Source organism: Carettochelys insculpta, chromosome 21 (genome assembly GCF_033958435.1).
Source record: "Carettochelys insculpta isolate YL-2023 chromosome 21, ASM3395843v1, whole genome shotgun sequence".
Classification (NCBI taxonomy): Eukaryota; Metazoa; Chordata; order Testudines; family Carettochelyidae; genus Carettochelys; species Carettochelys insculpta.
This window is the reverse complement of record NC_134157.1, coordinates 4,016,070-4,034,063: the sequence shown is the minus strand read 5'-3', so window position 1 is coordinate 4,034,063 and position 17,994 is coordinate 4,016,070. Positions and strand designations below refer to the sequence as shown.

Genomic DNA, 17,994 nt, shown 5'->3' with positions numbered 1-17,994 from the left:
CAGTTGGGCGGGGAAGTTGGTTGGATTCGATGACCTCCAGAGGTCCCTTCCAACCCTATGATGGTGGATTAGCCCTTAAGATTTAATCTTTCTTGGACACTGCTGAACTGAGAATTCTGTTAGATAGCACATACGCTACCTGTTCTATATGTAGGCTCTGTAAAATCTAATTCTGTGCTAGTATCTGAGAGCCTAACTTTTAAAAGTTTCCTTTTAAGTTGCAAAGTGGCTAACAGTCTGGGGGATTGCACATTCCCTGGCCTCACCTGGTTTGGAAACCAGTCACTAAGAGACCCAGCCCCAGTTCCCTGTGGCATGCCAGCCCCCTTCTGCCAGAAACATGCTTATGGAGGTGACACCAGGAAATGAACCCATACCTCTTTGCTCTTCTTTTTTTTCTTCTTCTTCTCCTTAGAAGGATGTTTTTCTTTATCTGTTCAAACAAAAAACCCACAAAATTTAATTGCCAACAATGCACTTCCCACTAAAAAGTCCTGTTCTCTAGCTGCTAAGGGAGACCCTGTATCTGGTACATCACAGCTGAATGGAAGAGAGATCCTGATGCACAACATCAAACTGAATGGTACTGAGAAACCAGCTCCTTGCTCAGAAGTGTTAGTATGCTGTTAACTGCAAAGGTGGGGTTGCTCTTTACAGTTATGAAACTATGCCCACTGCCGAGCCTCTGGGCACATGCTTTCATGAATGACTGATGAAAATGAAACGTTTGTTTGTAAAAATATGTGGATTTATAAAAGCCCACCAAACTGGGAGGAGTTGCAATGGAGGACAGTAGTAGAAGACAGCTAACCATGAGATCTGTAACTATGGAGCTTACGCGCATAGATGGAAATCAGATATTGAAGATAAGTGGACCCTAATGGAAGATACTGAAAGACCAATTTTGTTTAAGGAGAAATAAGCAATCCAAAATGGCCAATATTCAGTGTAGGGTCAACCCCCTGCTGTGTCAAAATGTTTCAATCTCTTCCATTTGGGGAGATAAGAGGCACTTGTGCGTGGCTTTGTACAGTTTAGCAGGACTTGCTTAACCTGGTCAGAGCAAGCAAGTTGAGAGAGCGAGGGACTCGAGGGCAGGGGACCGGACTTGATGACCTCCTGAAGCCCCTTCTAGGTCTAATGTTCTATGATTCTAAACTTGGGACAGTATAGGTGACCATGGCCCTGTGTAAGAGAGGTTCAGGACTAGAGGAAGCAGAATCGCAGTCTCTACTGACAGGTCCAGCAGAGAAGTACACCAATGCTGGTGGGCCCATGCTGGGACTATGAGAATGACTCAGGCCCCGTCTGTCCTGATCTTGATAAGTACTTTGCATACAAGTGGGATAGGGAGGACACATACAAGAGGGAGTGCCCCAGTGAAGGATGAATGCATCAGCAGTGGAGCCCTGACTCTGGTTCTGAAACGAGCTTCACGTTGTAACGTGTTGCAAAGAGATCCACCAAGGGACGGTTTGTTTAGTTTGGAAAAGAGAAGGCTGGTAGGACATGATAGCTTTCAAGTACCTAACAGGGAGGCAGGAGAAGAATTATTCCCATTAGCTTCTAACAGGACAAGAAACAATGGACTTAAATTGAAGCCAGGGAGGTTTCGATTGGACACTAGGAAAAGTTTCCTGTCAGGGTGGTTAAACCCTGGAATAAATAGGCTGGGATGGTTGTAGACTCTCCACCACTGGAGATATTTATCCAGCCTCTTCTAACAGGGATGACCTAGATGGTGCTTGGTCCTGCCTTAAGGGCAGGGGACTGAACATGATGACCTCTCCAGGTCCCTTCCAGCTCTAGTATTCTATGGCCCCACTTGCAGAAATCAAAGTCACAACATCTGGGCAGAGTCACTACTCGTGAGTGTTGAAGACCAGTTGAGAGGATCTACCCAGCTGTTCTGCATCCCTGGCAGGTACAGGGCCCACAGGTGTTTGAGGAAGTTATTCACACCTTGTGCAGTATCAATGATTCCTCAAGATGTATCCCCCTGTGTGCGCCCCTTTGTCTCTAATCAGAGACTTTTGGGAGGCGACTCCCAAGCAATACTCAACACTGGAGGCTGGGACTTCAGTGGGGAGTCAGTTACTACACAGGCTACTGTGGAGCTGCAGATGGCATTGGGGGCAAATCTTCACTGATTGATTGGATGATTGACTCTTGAGTCTACTGCTAATGGTAGGTGGTCTGGGTGAGAGGGAGAGTGCAGAAGTGGGCTGGGGTTGGGGGATCTCGGTGGGAGGTAAGGTGCTTAAGTCTGGCTGTTACAGGCACCACTTGCAGGGAGCCTCTCAGAGTGGAGTAGCTCCAGCAAGAGGAATGCAGAAGAGAGGTTTTCTTCTCTTTCTTTACCCCAAAAAAACTAGTCTTCTAAATGCAAGGGGAGGGGGCAGAGGATGCCCCCAGACAGGAAACAAAGTTCTTTCTTTCACTTAAAAAAATTTTTAAGAGTTTCTTTAAAAAAGGAACCACTATTAGGGAGAACAAAAACCAAAACCAGCTACCCTGTGTGCTAATGATGTAGATAAGGGCAACTGTTCCGTGGGAGACCAACCAGCTGAGAAGGAAGTGAGGGGCTAGATAGCCTGGAGACAGACCCCCAGGAAGGGAGAGCACATGTGAGAGCTCACTGGACAATGCAACCAAAAATCTCCAGGTAGAAGCCCACTGGAGGTATATGTGCATCCCTGAAGTACCCATAGGGACAGTATTGGAAGAAGAACGAAGGTTCTATACTGAAGTCCCATAGCATGAGGGCTTCTGGGCACCAGGGAGAGGAGCACGCATCCCATTTGCTGATGTAGAACATTGCCACTGTATTGTCTGTGCTGATGGAGACCCGGTGTCCTGTCAGGCAGGAAAAGAAGGCATGGCAGGCCAGACAGAATGGAGCTCCACACCCCCAGGGCCTACCCTCACTATCTGGGGTGCCACTTCAGAGGCGAGAACAGTCAATGAAGTGCAATTCAGACCACTTGTGTCACTGCCAACTCATGGTAAGCACTGAAGGTCACTGACACCTGGTCTCTGTTATCAGTAATTTCTCAGACCCAAACACAACAGGACAGCAGCAGCTCAGGGAAAAGTCAAAGGGTTAAAGGCATTAAATTAAATGTGAGTTACTGACAGAGGTCTCTGGAGTGAGCCCCATCCCGCTGGGCTGTGCTGGTACAGGTGACAGGCAGCTCAAGCTTGGACAGGCTTTGACATCTTAATTTTAGAACAGCTAATCAAGGCCAAATACCTTCTACACCTCCTACAGCTCCCTCCTCATCCCCGCAGGGTCTTTAATGTCCCATCATTCAATTACTTTCCAGGCAGGCAGACAGACAGGCAGCAGCAGCGCCACAGAAACCTCGCGGCATAAGCTCTGGTTAGCACTCAGGATAGGGAGGACCCACAGGAATACTCAGAACATACCAGTCGTTCTGCTCCACGTATACCCTTCTCAAAAAGTGATGGTTAGCGGTGGCTCAAGCGCTCAGATATGGTGCAGCAAATGCACAGCTCCAACGCCTACATGCGCCAGTACCGTAGTGTTGGGCACAGATTTTCAAGCACGCAAAGTTGGGCAGGAAATCCCAAGAAAAGGCTCCCAAGAAGTGCCCCTGCTTCCAGAAGGGCAGGAAAAAGCACAATAGTCTCTCCCAAGGCAACAGCAGGGGCCTCTCCAGCTGAGTTTAATCAGGACAGGGGTTAGGAGAAAATGAAAGTTAATTAAGCATTGTCAAAGCTCGTTAAACGCTCACGCAGGGTGATGGGTCAAGTTGAGAGTGTTTTATTTAATGCAAAAAACTGATTTGCTTAACTTTGGACCTATGCAGGATAAGGAAAAACCCAGCAGCATGACCACCATAACCAGGAGTGGCCCAGACATAAGATCTCCTCATTTTACCTTCATCACTGCCCTCTTTGGGACCCGGTTCTTCCAAACCCAAGCCAAAGAGATCAGAGTCATTTTTCAGCTTGAAGGAGTGAACTGTAGGCTTCATGGGCTGCGGAGGCTTTGTCAAAGAGGTGTCCTCATCGGAGATGTCAGAGGGGTCTTCTCGGATGGGGAACTCATTCTAGAGGATTAAAGTAGCCACATCATGAACCCAAACTTCACGATCAAACTTCACTAAACTGAGCATTCAGGCAAAAGTCCATTTCCCGTAGGATACTTTTCTGCTCTCTAAAGGGGACTCCGGGGGTGGCAGAGCTGAGCTATTTTTGAGATGCTGTCACAGCTGTATCCAATACGCAGCTCTAACAATTTCATGTCATGATGGAATTCCCTAGACGGCCCTGGAATTGCAGGTGGCTGGTGTGAAATACCCTGCGGCATATAACGCCTGTACTCAGGAGACCACACTCCCAGTGCTGTGGGATTACACATTATCCTCAGCTGCCTTGAGTTTACCATCTGCACTAAGGAGCACCACCACCTTGGAAAACCTTCCAACTATTGCAGACTCAGACTTGTACTGCGCCCTGGCAGAGTTACAGAGGGGAATCCCTGCCATACTGGGCTCAAAAGACAGACAGCATGCACCGAGGGGACACATTTCACGGGGCTGGAGCAAACCCTTCTGTTCAAGGAAAGAGGTGGTTTTATCTCCCATGTAAAGCCACTGAAGGCTCCTCTCACCCTGCAAGAGGGGAAAAGGAGGAAGTTGTGCCCCAATCCTGGAGCACAGACCTCTCACCACATTTCCCACTGGACACTTAGGAGTTAAATGCCTTTCCTTTACAATATCCTTAGCCCAAGGCCAAACACGAACTGCCTCTTTTGGCGAGCTGCCTTTCCAGCCCTGCATGCTGCCCTCTCCCTGTTAGGAGACTATGCCCTGCAGAAGAGATTTTCTGTGGAGGGATATCTCCATGAGGCTGCTACAATGCAGCGCTTCCCAGCAAATCCTGCTGTCTAAGCCAGTACAAGGAGTCATAACCTTGCTGAGAAAGCCGCTGTTCTTACAGTGAAATGCTTGGAACTGCAAGCACTGGCCACAATAAGCGAATGGAGTATTATTGAATGAGGCCAGCATGATACATCACCAAGGTCATGCACAGACTAGAACACTGATGCTCCCCACACAACCACCGGGCACAGTGAACACATCAGAACAGTTCTGCAGGAGCCTAGCTCACTATTCTGTTCAAGTTTGACCTCCCTGGTTTGGCACCCTCTGGATCTCAGTTGTCCCCGATCAGGGATTTTGCTAGGAGGTCAGTGCTTCCCTGCTGGCTTGCTGCCCCCACGCCCAGGCTCTGCTATTGACTGTCCCTCATGGCTTCCCAATGCCCCACTCCATGACTAAGCCCGCTCGTGGTGCTCCAGACCACCTGCTGCCAGCTGCCCTGACCCACTGGCTTCCTGGTCCAGCCACTGCCCCAGGCCCTCTGCCACTGGCCTGCTTCCCCCCACCGCAGCCACTGTGGCCCTCTGGTCCTGCCAGATCAATGATGCTGCTGAACAAGAGTGTCCCAGGTTTCAGAGTTACAACCTGCACTTGTCTAGAATCAGAGGGCTTCTTCCTGCACACAGTCACGGCTAGTTGTTTCTGTACAAATGGGCCTAATGGTTCCAACTGTGGAGTATCTAAGGCAGCGACAACCAGAACTTGCTCAAGTAAAGGCCGCAATAGCAAACTGCGGGGATCTCAAAGAATTCACTGACTTCCCTCATGTTTAAAATGGAGGAAGGCTCAAAGAGATGCGAAGTCGCCAGGTTGCATCTATATTAAAGTTGAGCAGCGGAAGCCTACCTTGTGAATGCCACAAACATGCTGTGGCTATCCCAGATCCAGCTGTCTATCGGACTGCCCATCTCTAAAGGGGCTTTGCCAAAGCCAGGAAGGATTCAGCACTGAACTTGCTCAGAGTTTACATGCAGCGACTGAGAATCATCTGTTTACTTTGCACTGTAACTGAGAGCCACGCTACCATTCAGCTTCAACCACGAGACGTTTATCAGTGGCCTGTGTTTGAACAATAATGCTCTCCCAATCATTTAGCGCTTATCCTGCAGCTGCCGCTTTTGAGACACTGGGAGATCAGACAAGCACTCTCATCACTCTACTGTTGCTTCTAGGCTGAGCTAGGAAGCAGAGACACATGAAAGTTATTTACCACTTTCTTCCTTTGGCTGTCAGACTCCTCACTTTCAAAGTCTGGGTCATCCATCACAAACGAGAGCATCTGTGTGGCTATTGGTCCCTCCTGATCACTGTCCGACGACTCATCAGGGTTTTCTTCCTTGCTCCCCTTTGGTTTGGAAGATGAGCTCTTGGTCTGCGAACTGGTCCTTTGTGCCTGGACTGATGCTGCAGCTGTGAGAGCAGTGGCTCCAGCAGCAGCTCCAGCAGCTGGCAGATCTGGGGGGAGCTTTGAGCTGCCGTGTTTCTGAGATCCAGAGTGCAGAGGTAAGCTGATGGGTGGCTTCTGGTCAGGTGCTTTGGTGGAAGCTGCTTCCTTTTGTGGTTTCACTGAATTTTTGGATGACCTTTAAAAAAATGAAACAAGTTGTCAGCTACAGCTCTAACAATCACAAAAGGATGGGCTCATCCCAGTTGCAAAGGGATTGCAAGACTAAGCAGAGAGGCATGGTACATCTGCCATGTATATTTGCCAAACCACGCAGTCTCTGCACCAAAGGATAAATGGACACAAACCAAGAATGGTAACATACATAAACAAGGAGGACACTGTAGCCTCCCTGGACACTCAGTAATGGATTTCAAAGCATCTATCCTTCTACCAAAAAAAAAAAAACCCTTCAAAACCAAACTAGAAAGAGAAAACAGCAGAGCTGCAACCTATTTGCAAATTTAACTATTAAATTAGGCCTGCTTACGGATTTAGAATGGCTTGGTCACTACAAAGGCAATTTTCCTTTGACAGAAAGGGATCTAGGGGTTATAGTGGACCACAAGCTAAATGAGTCAACAGTGCAATGCTGTTGCAAAAAAAGCCAACAATTCTGCGATGCATTAACAGGTGTGTTGTGAGCAAGACATGAGAAGTCATTCTTCTGCACTACTCTGCCCTGGTTAGGCCTTTGTTGGAGTATTGTGTCCAGTTCTGGGCACTGCACTTCAAGAAAGATGTAGAGAAATTGGAGAGGGTCCAGAAAAGAGCAACAAGAGTGATCAAAGGTCTACAGAACATGAGCTATGAAGAAAGGCTGAAAGAATTGGGCTTGTTTAGTTTGGAAAAAAGAAGATTAAGGGGGGACATGATAGCAGTTTTCAGGTATCTAAAAGGGTGTCATAAGCAGGAGGGAGAAAACTTGTTCTTCTTGGCCTCTGAGGATAGACGCAGCAGCAATGGGCTTAAACTGCAGCAAAGGAGCTTAGGTCGGACATTAGGAAAAAGTTCTCAACTGTCAGGGTGGTCAAACACTGGAATAAATTGCCTGGGGAGGTTGTGGAATCTCCATCTCTGGAGATATTTAGAACAGGTTAGATAAATGTCTATAAGGGATGGTCTAGACAGTACTTGGTCCTGCCATAAGGGCAGGGGGCTGGACTCGATGACCTCTCAAGGTCCCTTCCAGTCCTAGTATTCTATGATTCTGTGATTCCCCTCTCTTGGTATTCACACTGTCCCATCAGGGGCTGGGAGGGAGCCACACCAACCCCGACTAAATTGGCCTTAACACCGGTCCAACACTTGATAAGCATCTCCCTTCTTTTGATATACTAGTACATGGGTATATAGCCCTGCCTCTACTTTCCACTCCAGTGCCTCTGACAAAGAGTGTTTTACGCGTGAAAGCTTATGCCCAAATACATGTTTACGATGCTACAGGACTCCTTGTTGTTTTATGCAGATAGAGACTAACACAGCCACCTCTGGGGGGACTTCTGACAATCAAGTTAGCTCTTCGGTGGCATGCGTTACAGTTTCATCCACATTGAACGCTCTGGATGGCGATTAGTAATACTACTCTGCACTTCCACAGCACCCTCCTTCAGAGGATCTGCAGTTTGTGAGCCATTGCCAAGCTGGCCACCCCGTAGGAGCAGAGATGGCCCCATTTACAGCTAAGGACAGAAGCTGTGAGATTAAGTGAACTGCTTATTGTCAAAGGGAGTCAAGGATAGGACTGAAAAGAGCTGTGCCCCTCCCAACCCCCTAGCTCCACACTAGCCACTAGATCAAAGTCCATACCATTGTCCTTCATGGTCAATGTCTTCATCAGCTGCAATGGCAACCGCCGCATCCTCCATTTCTAACTCTTCCTCACTTGACAAAGTAATGTTTTTGCTTGGTACAAGTTCGGCTGCCAAGGAGGGTTTGCTGGGCACTCTGTCATCTGGATCCGGATCATCTTGGAAACCAGCTACCATAGGATTCCCTCCAAGAGCTTCCCCGTCACTGTCACATACAAAAAAGCATTAGAACCTCAGAGCACACGGAGACGTAATACTGCTACTTCCAGACTGCAAAGGCAGCACTGATGTCCCCGACTAATGCAACCAGAGTTCTAGGATCTCTCCTGAGAGCCTCCGTGGTGAGTCTGGGTCAGCTGAAGTCGCCAGTGTCCTATTCGACTGTGTACTCCCTGACCCGCCTCGGAGTTCAGGCACTGCTTGATCACCAGAGCCAGGCGGCTGGCACAGCGCACCAGACGGTAACATGGGAGATGGGAGACAGTGGGCAGCAAGTGGTGGTTAGTACAACCAAGGACTTAGGTGAGGCTTCACAGCTTTCTACCTCAGTGAGAACTTCATGGGAGTATTTCCAGTACTCTGTCCAGGGCAGGGGTGGCTAACTGTTCACATCAGGGGACACACAGACATTTTTTACATGTACCAGGGCCCAAACACAAAATAGCCCCAACTCCCGCCCCCGCGACCATCTCCAGGCTTAACCCCTCTCAGCCCCAAACCCACCCCTCCATCCCCAGGATTAACTCGCCTCACACGACGAGCTCCGCACACTGACCTTCCTCCTCCGTGCCTCACTCCCACCTTCTCAGTGCAGCTGTGGGGCTCCAGCAGGGGCAGACTGCCCCTCCCCTCAGCTCACTTCCCCACCTCCAGTGTGGGCAGCTCCCTGCCCTGCCGGGCTGCAATAGCAGAACTCAAAGTGGTTTAATGGCCAGATCCGTCCTGCCGGCTGTTAAACCAATTAAAATTGGTTCCATTATTTCAGCGGCGGCACAGCAGAGAGCTGCAAGTGGCTCCTCAAAGAGGCACATACAGCTCCAAAGCTGCAGGTCGCTGACCCCGGTCCCAGCCTGACTACACTGCGCCCCACGCTCACGTTGGCCGGCTTGGGTAGAAAGGCACCGCTGCCACAGGAAAGGCTTCATGGGCCGGATGCTGGCCTGCAGGCCATGTTGGCCAACCCGACCCAGGGTAATAGTTAAAAAGAATAGGAATTGCATGCCTTAGTCCTCATCCCCTGTGATTCAAAAGTATCTCTCATTGTCAGTGGCAGAAAGTTACCTCTACCGTTTGGCTCCTCTGCATTACCGCTGTAGTGCTTCCTGAAGGAGGCAGCTACCTAGATGCCACAACCCTGCGTAACGTTTCCCCGATGAAAATTATCCTCAGGACACATTTTCGAATGCCAGAGCTCGAGGCTCCCCAAAGTGAACAGGATGATCCTCCTGAGACATCCTGACAGGGAGTATCAATGCAGACTTATAACATGGGAATTCTTGGCTTGCTTTCTGCAGGACCTGCTGTTTCAGTGCTTTCCTCGAGACATGTTCCAGTGAAAATAGTCGGGATCAGGGCTTCTCTTCCAGCCAGAATGCCACGGAACAGCGATCTGGCACCTTCTTCCCCAGTTCCGCTATTTTTAAAAGGCAGCTGAGCAGCTCCAAGCTGCACATGGTCTTTGAAGAGTCATTTGTGACTCCCACTGCTGCTGCTCTCTTCTGGCTCCCAGCGCCCTGCTGTGTGAAAGAAGACTCAATTTAATTGGTTTAAACCAATAAAATTGAGTCTACTTCAGTACGGCAGGGCACTGGGAGCTGCCCCTGCTGGAGGGAGCCATGCAGCTGTGGTGAAGAGGAGACAGCCCAGCAAAACAGCAGCATGCAGAGCTCTGAGTCCAGGATAAGGTGAGTGAATCCTGGCTTTGGGGGAGGAGGGGGTAGTGTGGGGCTGCAGGGTGTGGGGTTAAACCACCTGGGAGCAGGAGGAGGGTGGCTTGGGGCTCCTGGGGGTGGGGTTAAGTTGTCTGGGCGTGGGGGGCAGTTTGGGGCTTGAGTTCCAGCACCTTTTCTTCCTAGGAAAAAAAGCGCTGAGCTGCATTGTCAGTTCAGACTCTGGAAGCATTATACAACCATCCCTTACCCTGCCTACTTTCTCTAGTAAGTACTTTTTATTCAGAGACTCATTTGCTTCTTGATAGAGCAACATATGCTGCTGTCCAACCCACACAGAGCATTCACCTTCCTTTGAATAAGTCACTATGGGTTACACAAACTCACTCACTTCCAAATGCAAAAAATGGCACATCCTGATTAGTGTGTCAGAGGGATAAAAGGAAGGAGCTGGGACTGACTAACGGTCCCTCAGGCTTCAGAGCTTATTTTCTAGCAGGTGTCTGTTTATTCTGTAACAGCAACGAAGGGTCCTGTGGCACCTTATAGACTAACAGAAAAGTTTTGAGCGTGAGCTTTCGTGAGCACAGACTCACTGCATCAGATGCTGGTCTTGGAAATCCCATTTCAAAGACCAGCAGCTGATGCAGTGAGTCTGTGCTCACGAAAGCTCACGCTCAAAACTTTTCTGTTAGTCTAAGGTGCCACAGGACCCTTCGTTGCTGTTACAGATCCAGACTAACACGGCTACCCCTCCGATATGTTTATTCTGACCTCTGGCCAATGCCCAGCATGACACTGACCAGCTGTGGATGGTGGAAGCTGCCACATGTGGTGGTTAATGGGACAGGACGTTAGCTCAATCCAAGTAGATTCATCCGTTTTTCCCATCCATTTTTAACAGGCTCTCTTTCCCCAGTGCTTTTTATACAGAACTGCTACCTTTACCAACAGATTACTCTCTGGCTGTGCATGATGGAGAGAGCTCATTTCAAACCTGACACAGCAGTAAGATTTCAACTAAATGTTTGCCTTGGCCAGGTCTACCCGAGAAGGAAAAAAATGCATTTAAGATGCGCATCTCCAGCTCTGAGAACTGCGTAGCTGGAATCAACATTTCTTAAATTGATTTTTGCCACCATCCCCACACTGGGAGGTCGACGGAAGAAACTCTCCTGTCAATTTCCCTTACTCTGAGTTGCGAGGAGTCCCGGGGTCCGTGGCGGTGCCCTGATCGTTCAGTTTAGCGTGGGCCCCACCAGGGGTATTAAACCAAACCCCTGTATCACAATACCATTTTCAGGTTTTACGTGCAAAGCTGTTGGGGATTTTTCTCCATCCCTTCTGGAGTCCTAACAAGATCTCTGTTTTCTAACACCATACAGTAGCCATCAATGCTCCGGCTGAGGCACACTGCCCAGGATTCCCAGTGCTGCTCCTGCCACTATGAACCCTCAAAGTGCTGGCTGCTGACAGAGACATGCTACCCCCCAGCTGAGTAGGTTGCCACTGCATCTCACAGTCCACAGGCTCACAAAAGAGAGGCTGTAACTGGCTCCTGAATGCTGATCTCCCATATAACAGGGCACAGCTCCAACCCAGGATAGCCACACAGACACATGGCAGAGGTTTTGGAGAGGGTGGGGCTTTTTCAAAGAGATGCTTCCAGGGATTAACAAGCACAGGAGTGGATTTCCTCTTGCAATGCATTGAAAAGAAAATGGAAGTGTCCTAGAAATGATGCCACAGGGTGGCCTTAGTTTCAAGTGCTACTAGAAACTTCACTCTGCAGAGGACTGTCTTGAATATACAGCAGTGGCTTAAAAATTAATGCAATGATAACTGTCACCTGCTGTTAGTGCCATTATCCTGTTACCAATCAGCATGCAGAACTTAGGCACAGATCTTAAAAATGTTCTCAGTCTGGATAAAAAGAACATGTACACACACAGATGAACAAAGTGGGTCATCTCCATATGCAGCGCGTACGTAGAGAGACTGCAACCATAGCTAGCTTCTACACAAATCACCTAGCTACAGCTTAACAGCAACCATTTGGAAAATGTGTCAGGAAATCACTGGTGCAATACTGACAATATTTGACAACGCAAATTAGCATTAGCTCACGTGGCACTGTCATGCCAGCTAGCAGGAACCCCCAAAACATGCAAAAATAAGCAAGCTGCACCAGCCTCAGCTGCCCTGGCAACCTGCCCCACATGCATTAATCCTGAGCTAATATGCAACCCTGTATGGGTGCCCTGCACCAAGCCATGGTTACTCTTGGACAAGTAAGGCATTTACCTGGCTGACAACATTAAGACAAAGAACATGCTTGGTGCCGTAGTGCCTCTAACTGTGGCCAGTGTGCTCCACACAGATGCTGGGCGCTGTCCCCTGCTGGCCTAGAGCTGGCTGGGGACGGAGAGCTGCCACCATGAGCCATTTCCTTATTAGCTCTAGTGCAGAATCCTCAGTAGACCCTGCAACGACCTGTTTGACATGCTTCCCCAGGCACTTCACACAGGAGCCATAGGGCCATTCTTCGGCACAGGCTTGTTGCAGATCCTGCAGGGTTTTACCCCTTGGGATCAAGGCATATCAAGCCCCAAGAGGGGAATGAACTGGGGTTGAAGGGACCTCAACAAACGCCCACTAGCAACTAAGTAACGACAACTAATACTAACAGGCTGAAGATACAGAAATCGAAAGGGGAAACACTTGCCAAGGCCAGAGAAACACACGGCTCCAAAGACCATCCCCGGTGTTAAGAAGGAACCAGAGAGGTGCCAGGTCAGCAGGCTCCATATGCAGTGCCTTGACGGTGTGACCCCAGGGGAACTTCTGACAACTGTACATGGAGCGTGCGCACCCACTTGTAATCAGCACAAGCAAACACTCCAAGAACTTGTTGCTCGGAGGGTGAAAAAAACACACCCTTGTGACTGAAGTAAGTTACACCAACATAAGTGCTGATGCGGAGAGCTGCCCGTTGGGGGGTGGTACGATTACATTGATGGGAAAGCTCTCTTTGGCACAGAGCAGCTACACAACAGATCTTATAGCAACGCAACACCACCTACACAGCTGTGTGGCTGCACAGTCTCCAACACAGACATAGCCTTCCCCTTTTTGCAAAGGAAATCACACTCTATACTAGCACACAGCTGCGTGAATGAGGTAGGGCAATGTCGCTTGCTCCTGGGGAAATCTAGCCATTTTGTTCATTCTAGTTGGGCTAGTTACAGAGGCAGATGTGTTTTCAACACAGACAGTATCTTGCTGTATCAGCAAACATGGCTGTGCTTATGCATGGTTGTAATACAAATGCAGCAGAGATGCCTGCGCATAATGTAAATGTAACAGACATTGTAATACACCTGGTCAAGAACCCCAGCCTTGGGTCTCTCTATCAGGCTCCCAGTTTGTCTGTTGCATGTTTGGTAATAAGGGAAGCAGCTTCCAAGTTCTTTGCTTTAAAGACAGGTCCCCAAAGAGGGAATGGCTGGGTGCAGAGAGCAGCATTCTGCAGAACTGCATTTGCTCTGCTGGGTCTCAGCTACCTCATTCTACTGGCTGCAACAGATACTGCTGGTTGTTAGAGGCTGCTTCTCTGGAGCCCCTTATAAGCACCTGCTGTCAAAGAGGGGCACGGCCTACAGCTTCATAAGTGGCATGCAGGATGAACTGAAAAGCGTGGGCTGTGGATAGGAGCGGCAGGTATCACATCTCTGGATTCAGGTTAGTTAAATCTGCTGCAGTGGCCATTTCACGGTCACTAGTGGTGCAAACTTCAACTAGCCAGGCCAGCAGGGAAGGAAAAGAAAATCAGCAGACAAGGCAGGACTGAAATTTGGGCCATGGTGGCAGGAAAAGTGGTAAGGATCAGAGGCTGTAAAAACTGCAACAAAGGCTACAGCTACATTATGAGATAAATTCGACTTTATTAATATTGATTTTGTAATTTGGGAATTAAGATAGAATCTGACCAGCCTCACCTCCCACATGAGCCTCACAAAGTCGACTCATTGCTGCCACACTCAAATTGGCAAACACTGACTGTTGCAGTAGTGCATTGTGGGAACCTATCCTACAGTTCCCTCATCCCCATAGCATTCTGGGTATGCTCGCTGGTCTTTGACATCTTCCCACATTGCATTGTCCTCATTCCCTTCCCATGCTAAGCAAACGTCAATCTGTCCCACTGAAAGGAAGGAGAAGTAGGGCATCCATACAGACGGCAAAAAAGCTTATAGAAATGTCTGTCTTCTGAAGCTGAATTCTCAAATGGCCATCCACTCAGTGTCCCCCCTCCCGTGACTGCATCCGGTCCCTGAAAAAAATACAGGGACTCCAACTGTATTCTCAAAGTTAGAAGAAAGAGGACAGAAAAGTCTAGGAAAAAAACTTTTGACTTTCCCCTTCACTACACAGACACTGCCAACACGGGCGATGGCAGGGAAATATCATACACTGAACTTGTAATGCAAACAGGAATCTCAAGTCACACCCCCCACCACCCATTTCTGAGGGGGTTAAAGCACGAAGACAGATAGGATATGTTAGCAAAAAGATTTTATAACCAAGACATCAAACCAGCAGGTGGCTGCAATGGACAGCAAGCTCCTGAGAATATCTGTGTGGGGCCGGGGGGAGGGGCCACGGGTGCTGTTCTGTGCAGGTGCAGAGCCGTTTGGAATGCTGTAGCCTCCTGACGACCTTAGCCACTGGGGCAGAATTTACCCCGGTGACTGAAAGCCCCAGCGATCCCATGCTATGGGGGTTGGGAGGGGGCTTCAGCGTGGGGCCAGTGGAGGTGGTCCTCCCTGAGTATCTTAGCCACCAGGAAGATTTCCCCCAGCAGCTGCAAGCTCCCAAATATCCTTCCCACCCTTGGAGACCAGGACATGGTGCTGCCTGGCAGCATGGTGAGCACCAAACAGCAGGCACGTCTTTTTGTTGGGTTGGGGGCTACCCACGTGATGTGGCTGAGCGAGGGAAAAACCCAGACTGTGTGGCGCCTGTGGAGGAGGGGACGGGGTTTCACGCACAAATCTAAACCACCGAGAAGAAGTTTCTCGGCATCTCATGCAAGCACAACCCCCACAACAGCCTTGTTGCCATGAGGTGCAGTGGAACAGTGCCGGGCACCAGGCACCACGGAAATAAGTATAGAGCCAGAACCACAAACTCCCTGCAGGGGCCATTTGTAATGGGTAGATGCACTCACAGCCCTAATAGCAAAGAAAGAAAAAGACACTTCTCGGACTCTCATACAAACATGAGCCCACAGCCATGGGCTTGCTGCTCCCGCTTGGAAATTCATGGTCTACTACCTAATTAACTGGAGAGAAGAGGCCAGAGCAGAGCTGAGAGGGGCGTTGTGGGTTACATATGGGACACCTCTGGAGGCTAATAAATTCTAAGACGTGGCGCTTCCGCACTGGCCTTTAATTGAACTTCTGAAATTGAGCTTGATGCTACACCTGTCAGGTAACTGTCATACTGGAACCTCAATGTTAATGCTCCCTAAATCAAGCCAATGGTATTTATAGTAAAAGACAATCATGTGGCAGTAGCGATCTAACTGCCTTAAATTTGAATTTATCTCATAGTGGAGATGTAGCCAAAGGGCTTCCTACAGGGAGATGCTACAGTCATGAAACCAAACTTGGTCATCCCTAAATTTAAAGGAATAAAATTCAATGAGCTCGTGCCATGCAGCCAGATGGGTTTTCGCACACACTTTTTTCAGCTTGGTCCCATCTAAACTTTAGGTGGTTGTCAGCCCTGGAAGGTCATCATGACTAGGGACGCCAACAGTGAAGAGACTTAGGGTTGATCAAGAGAGAGGAGCAGTGATTAGACTGTTCAACACTTTGGATTTTATACATTTTAATGCCTATTTAATTCCAGTGAGTAACGTTTTGGAGAAAGGAAATATTTGTTAAAGATTCAACATCCTTTTAATTAAACAGGCAAGATTTCCAAATAACTCTGAGGCCACCTCAGAAGACCTCCAGAAAACCCCCCGAAGGCCAGACTTGGCATCTTGATGTTTTGAGGATAAGAATATGGAGGAAAGTAACAGTTTTAGACCATAAAACATTGAAACAGAGCACCAGGCAGATCACTATTGACTATGTTAAGATCAGAAGAGCGGACTATGATCTAGTCTGACATCTCCTGCACGGCACAAGCCAGATACTAACCCCAGCAATTACGGCACAGTTTTAATAATCTGCAGTTGAGCTACAGAGTGTCTTTTAGCCACAGCCATTGGCAAACTCCTCCAATGCCTTCCTGCTCTTCCAGTTCACTGGGGGTACGGCTGCACCCAATGAGCAGCCTGATTATGGATCTGCAACCTACACTTCAACTGGATTGCTGAAGAGAGTTGACTCTGACACAGCAATGTAACACGCTTTCCAGCAAGAATCTCAAAGTCATGCAGGGATGGAGCCTCTCAGTTTTGGAAGCACGATCAAAGCCAGAAAAAAATTAGGCTTCGCTGTTGGCATCTCAGCTTTCTGGTATTCAAAGCACGTCAGAAACAACAATGCTTTGGCCATGACAGACTCATCCCGCTAATGTGCTAACTGGCACTCTGACAGCATCTGCTACTAGGGCAATTTACAGAAGAGCAACAGCCATTCGGGGGGGGGTTTCCAAGGTAGTGGTTGTAAGTGGTTTTGGGACCTGGCGAGCAGAACAGAGACCCCACCCTCCCGCCTGTGAATAATACTTAATTACGGCCAGCAGAAGAGCTCAAGTTGGCAGCCTCTTCAGTTTAACAGGGATAAGTGTTGCTAGCTGGCATTCTTGACATACTCACTCCCCTCAACCGCCACTGTCTTCCAGCCGTGCCACAGAGCCATTTGATTTCTTGGGCATTGAGGATCTGAGGCGAAGCCACCAGTACATACACACCGTTTGTGGGGTTGCAGGCTGTGTACGTAAGGGACTAGAGCCACAGGGAAATGCTGATGTGTCCCACACGCTCCTGCAGTCACCCAGACTGCACTTCCAAGTGCTATTTCTATCCTGCTTCTCCCCAACGCCCCCACTTCCTCTACTCCTCACCTGTCGCTTTCATTGTGGTCCTTCGTCCTCGCTACCCCCTTGTCTTTCTGAGGGGTTGGATCTTCCAGAAAGCTGCGATCCAGGCTGTCATCAGGAACAAAGTCCTCCACACTCTGCACTTTTAAAGGGACTTCGTTGGGGGGAACAGTAGCAGCATCTGTAGATGGGACACTGATCAGGTAAGGCATCACAGAAAAGCTGGGGGTAAATGATGCCCTGCTGGTGTGGTAGAGAATTCATCCCCCATGCATCTCAAACAAAATGCTTCTCCAGCATGCAGAGCATCACTACTGTGCGCAGACAGGCACAGGAGTTGGACATTCTGTGTGGCTGCCCCCGTATTTCCTACGGCTCCTTCCAGAAAATGACAAGGAAGCAAAGGGAAGCTGCAAGGCAGGGGGAGAGGAGCAGGGAGATGATCTGAGCAGTGGGAGGCCCTGCCCCCCCCCCCCCCAACAGAGTTGAGGCATGGGGGTGGGCACATGGGGCTACGTCCCACTGCCCCCTATTTCTGCACACGCAGAGGTGCCCATCTTAAGGAAGCAAAATCTCCACTGACTCTGCAGCTGAACACAGCTTCCTGGAGCCTAGTAACGCTTGGGCTCTCCTGCTGGGTGCTGGGCAACAATGTGTGGGGCTGGTAAGGGAGAAATTAAAAGAGGGAGGGAGAGGAGGCAGGGAAGGAGAGGAGGCGAGATAGAAAAGAGGGGGTAAGGGATTCGGGGGGGAACAGGAGCCTGCATATGGCATCCCCTCAGCAGCAGCTGCCCCGCTCATTACGCAGGGCCATCGTCCCCTCACCCAGACAAGCCCTACCCTTACCCGGACACCTCCAATGAGCACCCACATCCCCATGC

At 49.2% G+C, this 17,994-nt stretch overlaps 1 protein-coding gene across 2 annotated transcripts in view; it reads right to left on the bottom strand.

Moving 5' to 3' along the window:
• The window catches only part of RABL6 (RAB, member RAS oncogene family like 6), a 79,519-nt gene that overhangs the window by 6,466 nt on the left and 55,059 nt on the right, over positions 1-17,994 (bottom strand). For both annotated transcript variants that reach the window (XM_075015514.1, XM_075015513.1), the window contains exons 10-14: positions 17,138-17,294; positions 8,164-8,370; positions 6,121-6,493; positions 3,905-4,076; positions 378-433 (exon numbers count right to left, since the gene is read on the bottom strand). In XM_075015514.1, coding sequence (XP_074871615.1) covers positions 378-433; positions 3,905-4,076; positions 6,121-6,493; positions 8,164-8,370; positions 17,138-17,294 — 965 coding nt within the window. The remainder of the gene's footprint in view (positions 1-377; positions 434-3,904; positions 4,077-6,120; positions 6,494-8,163; positions 8,371-17,137; positions 17,295-17,994) is intronic.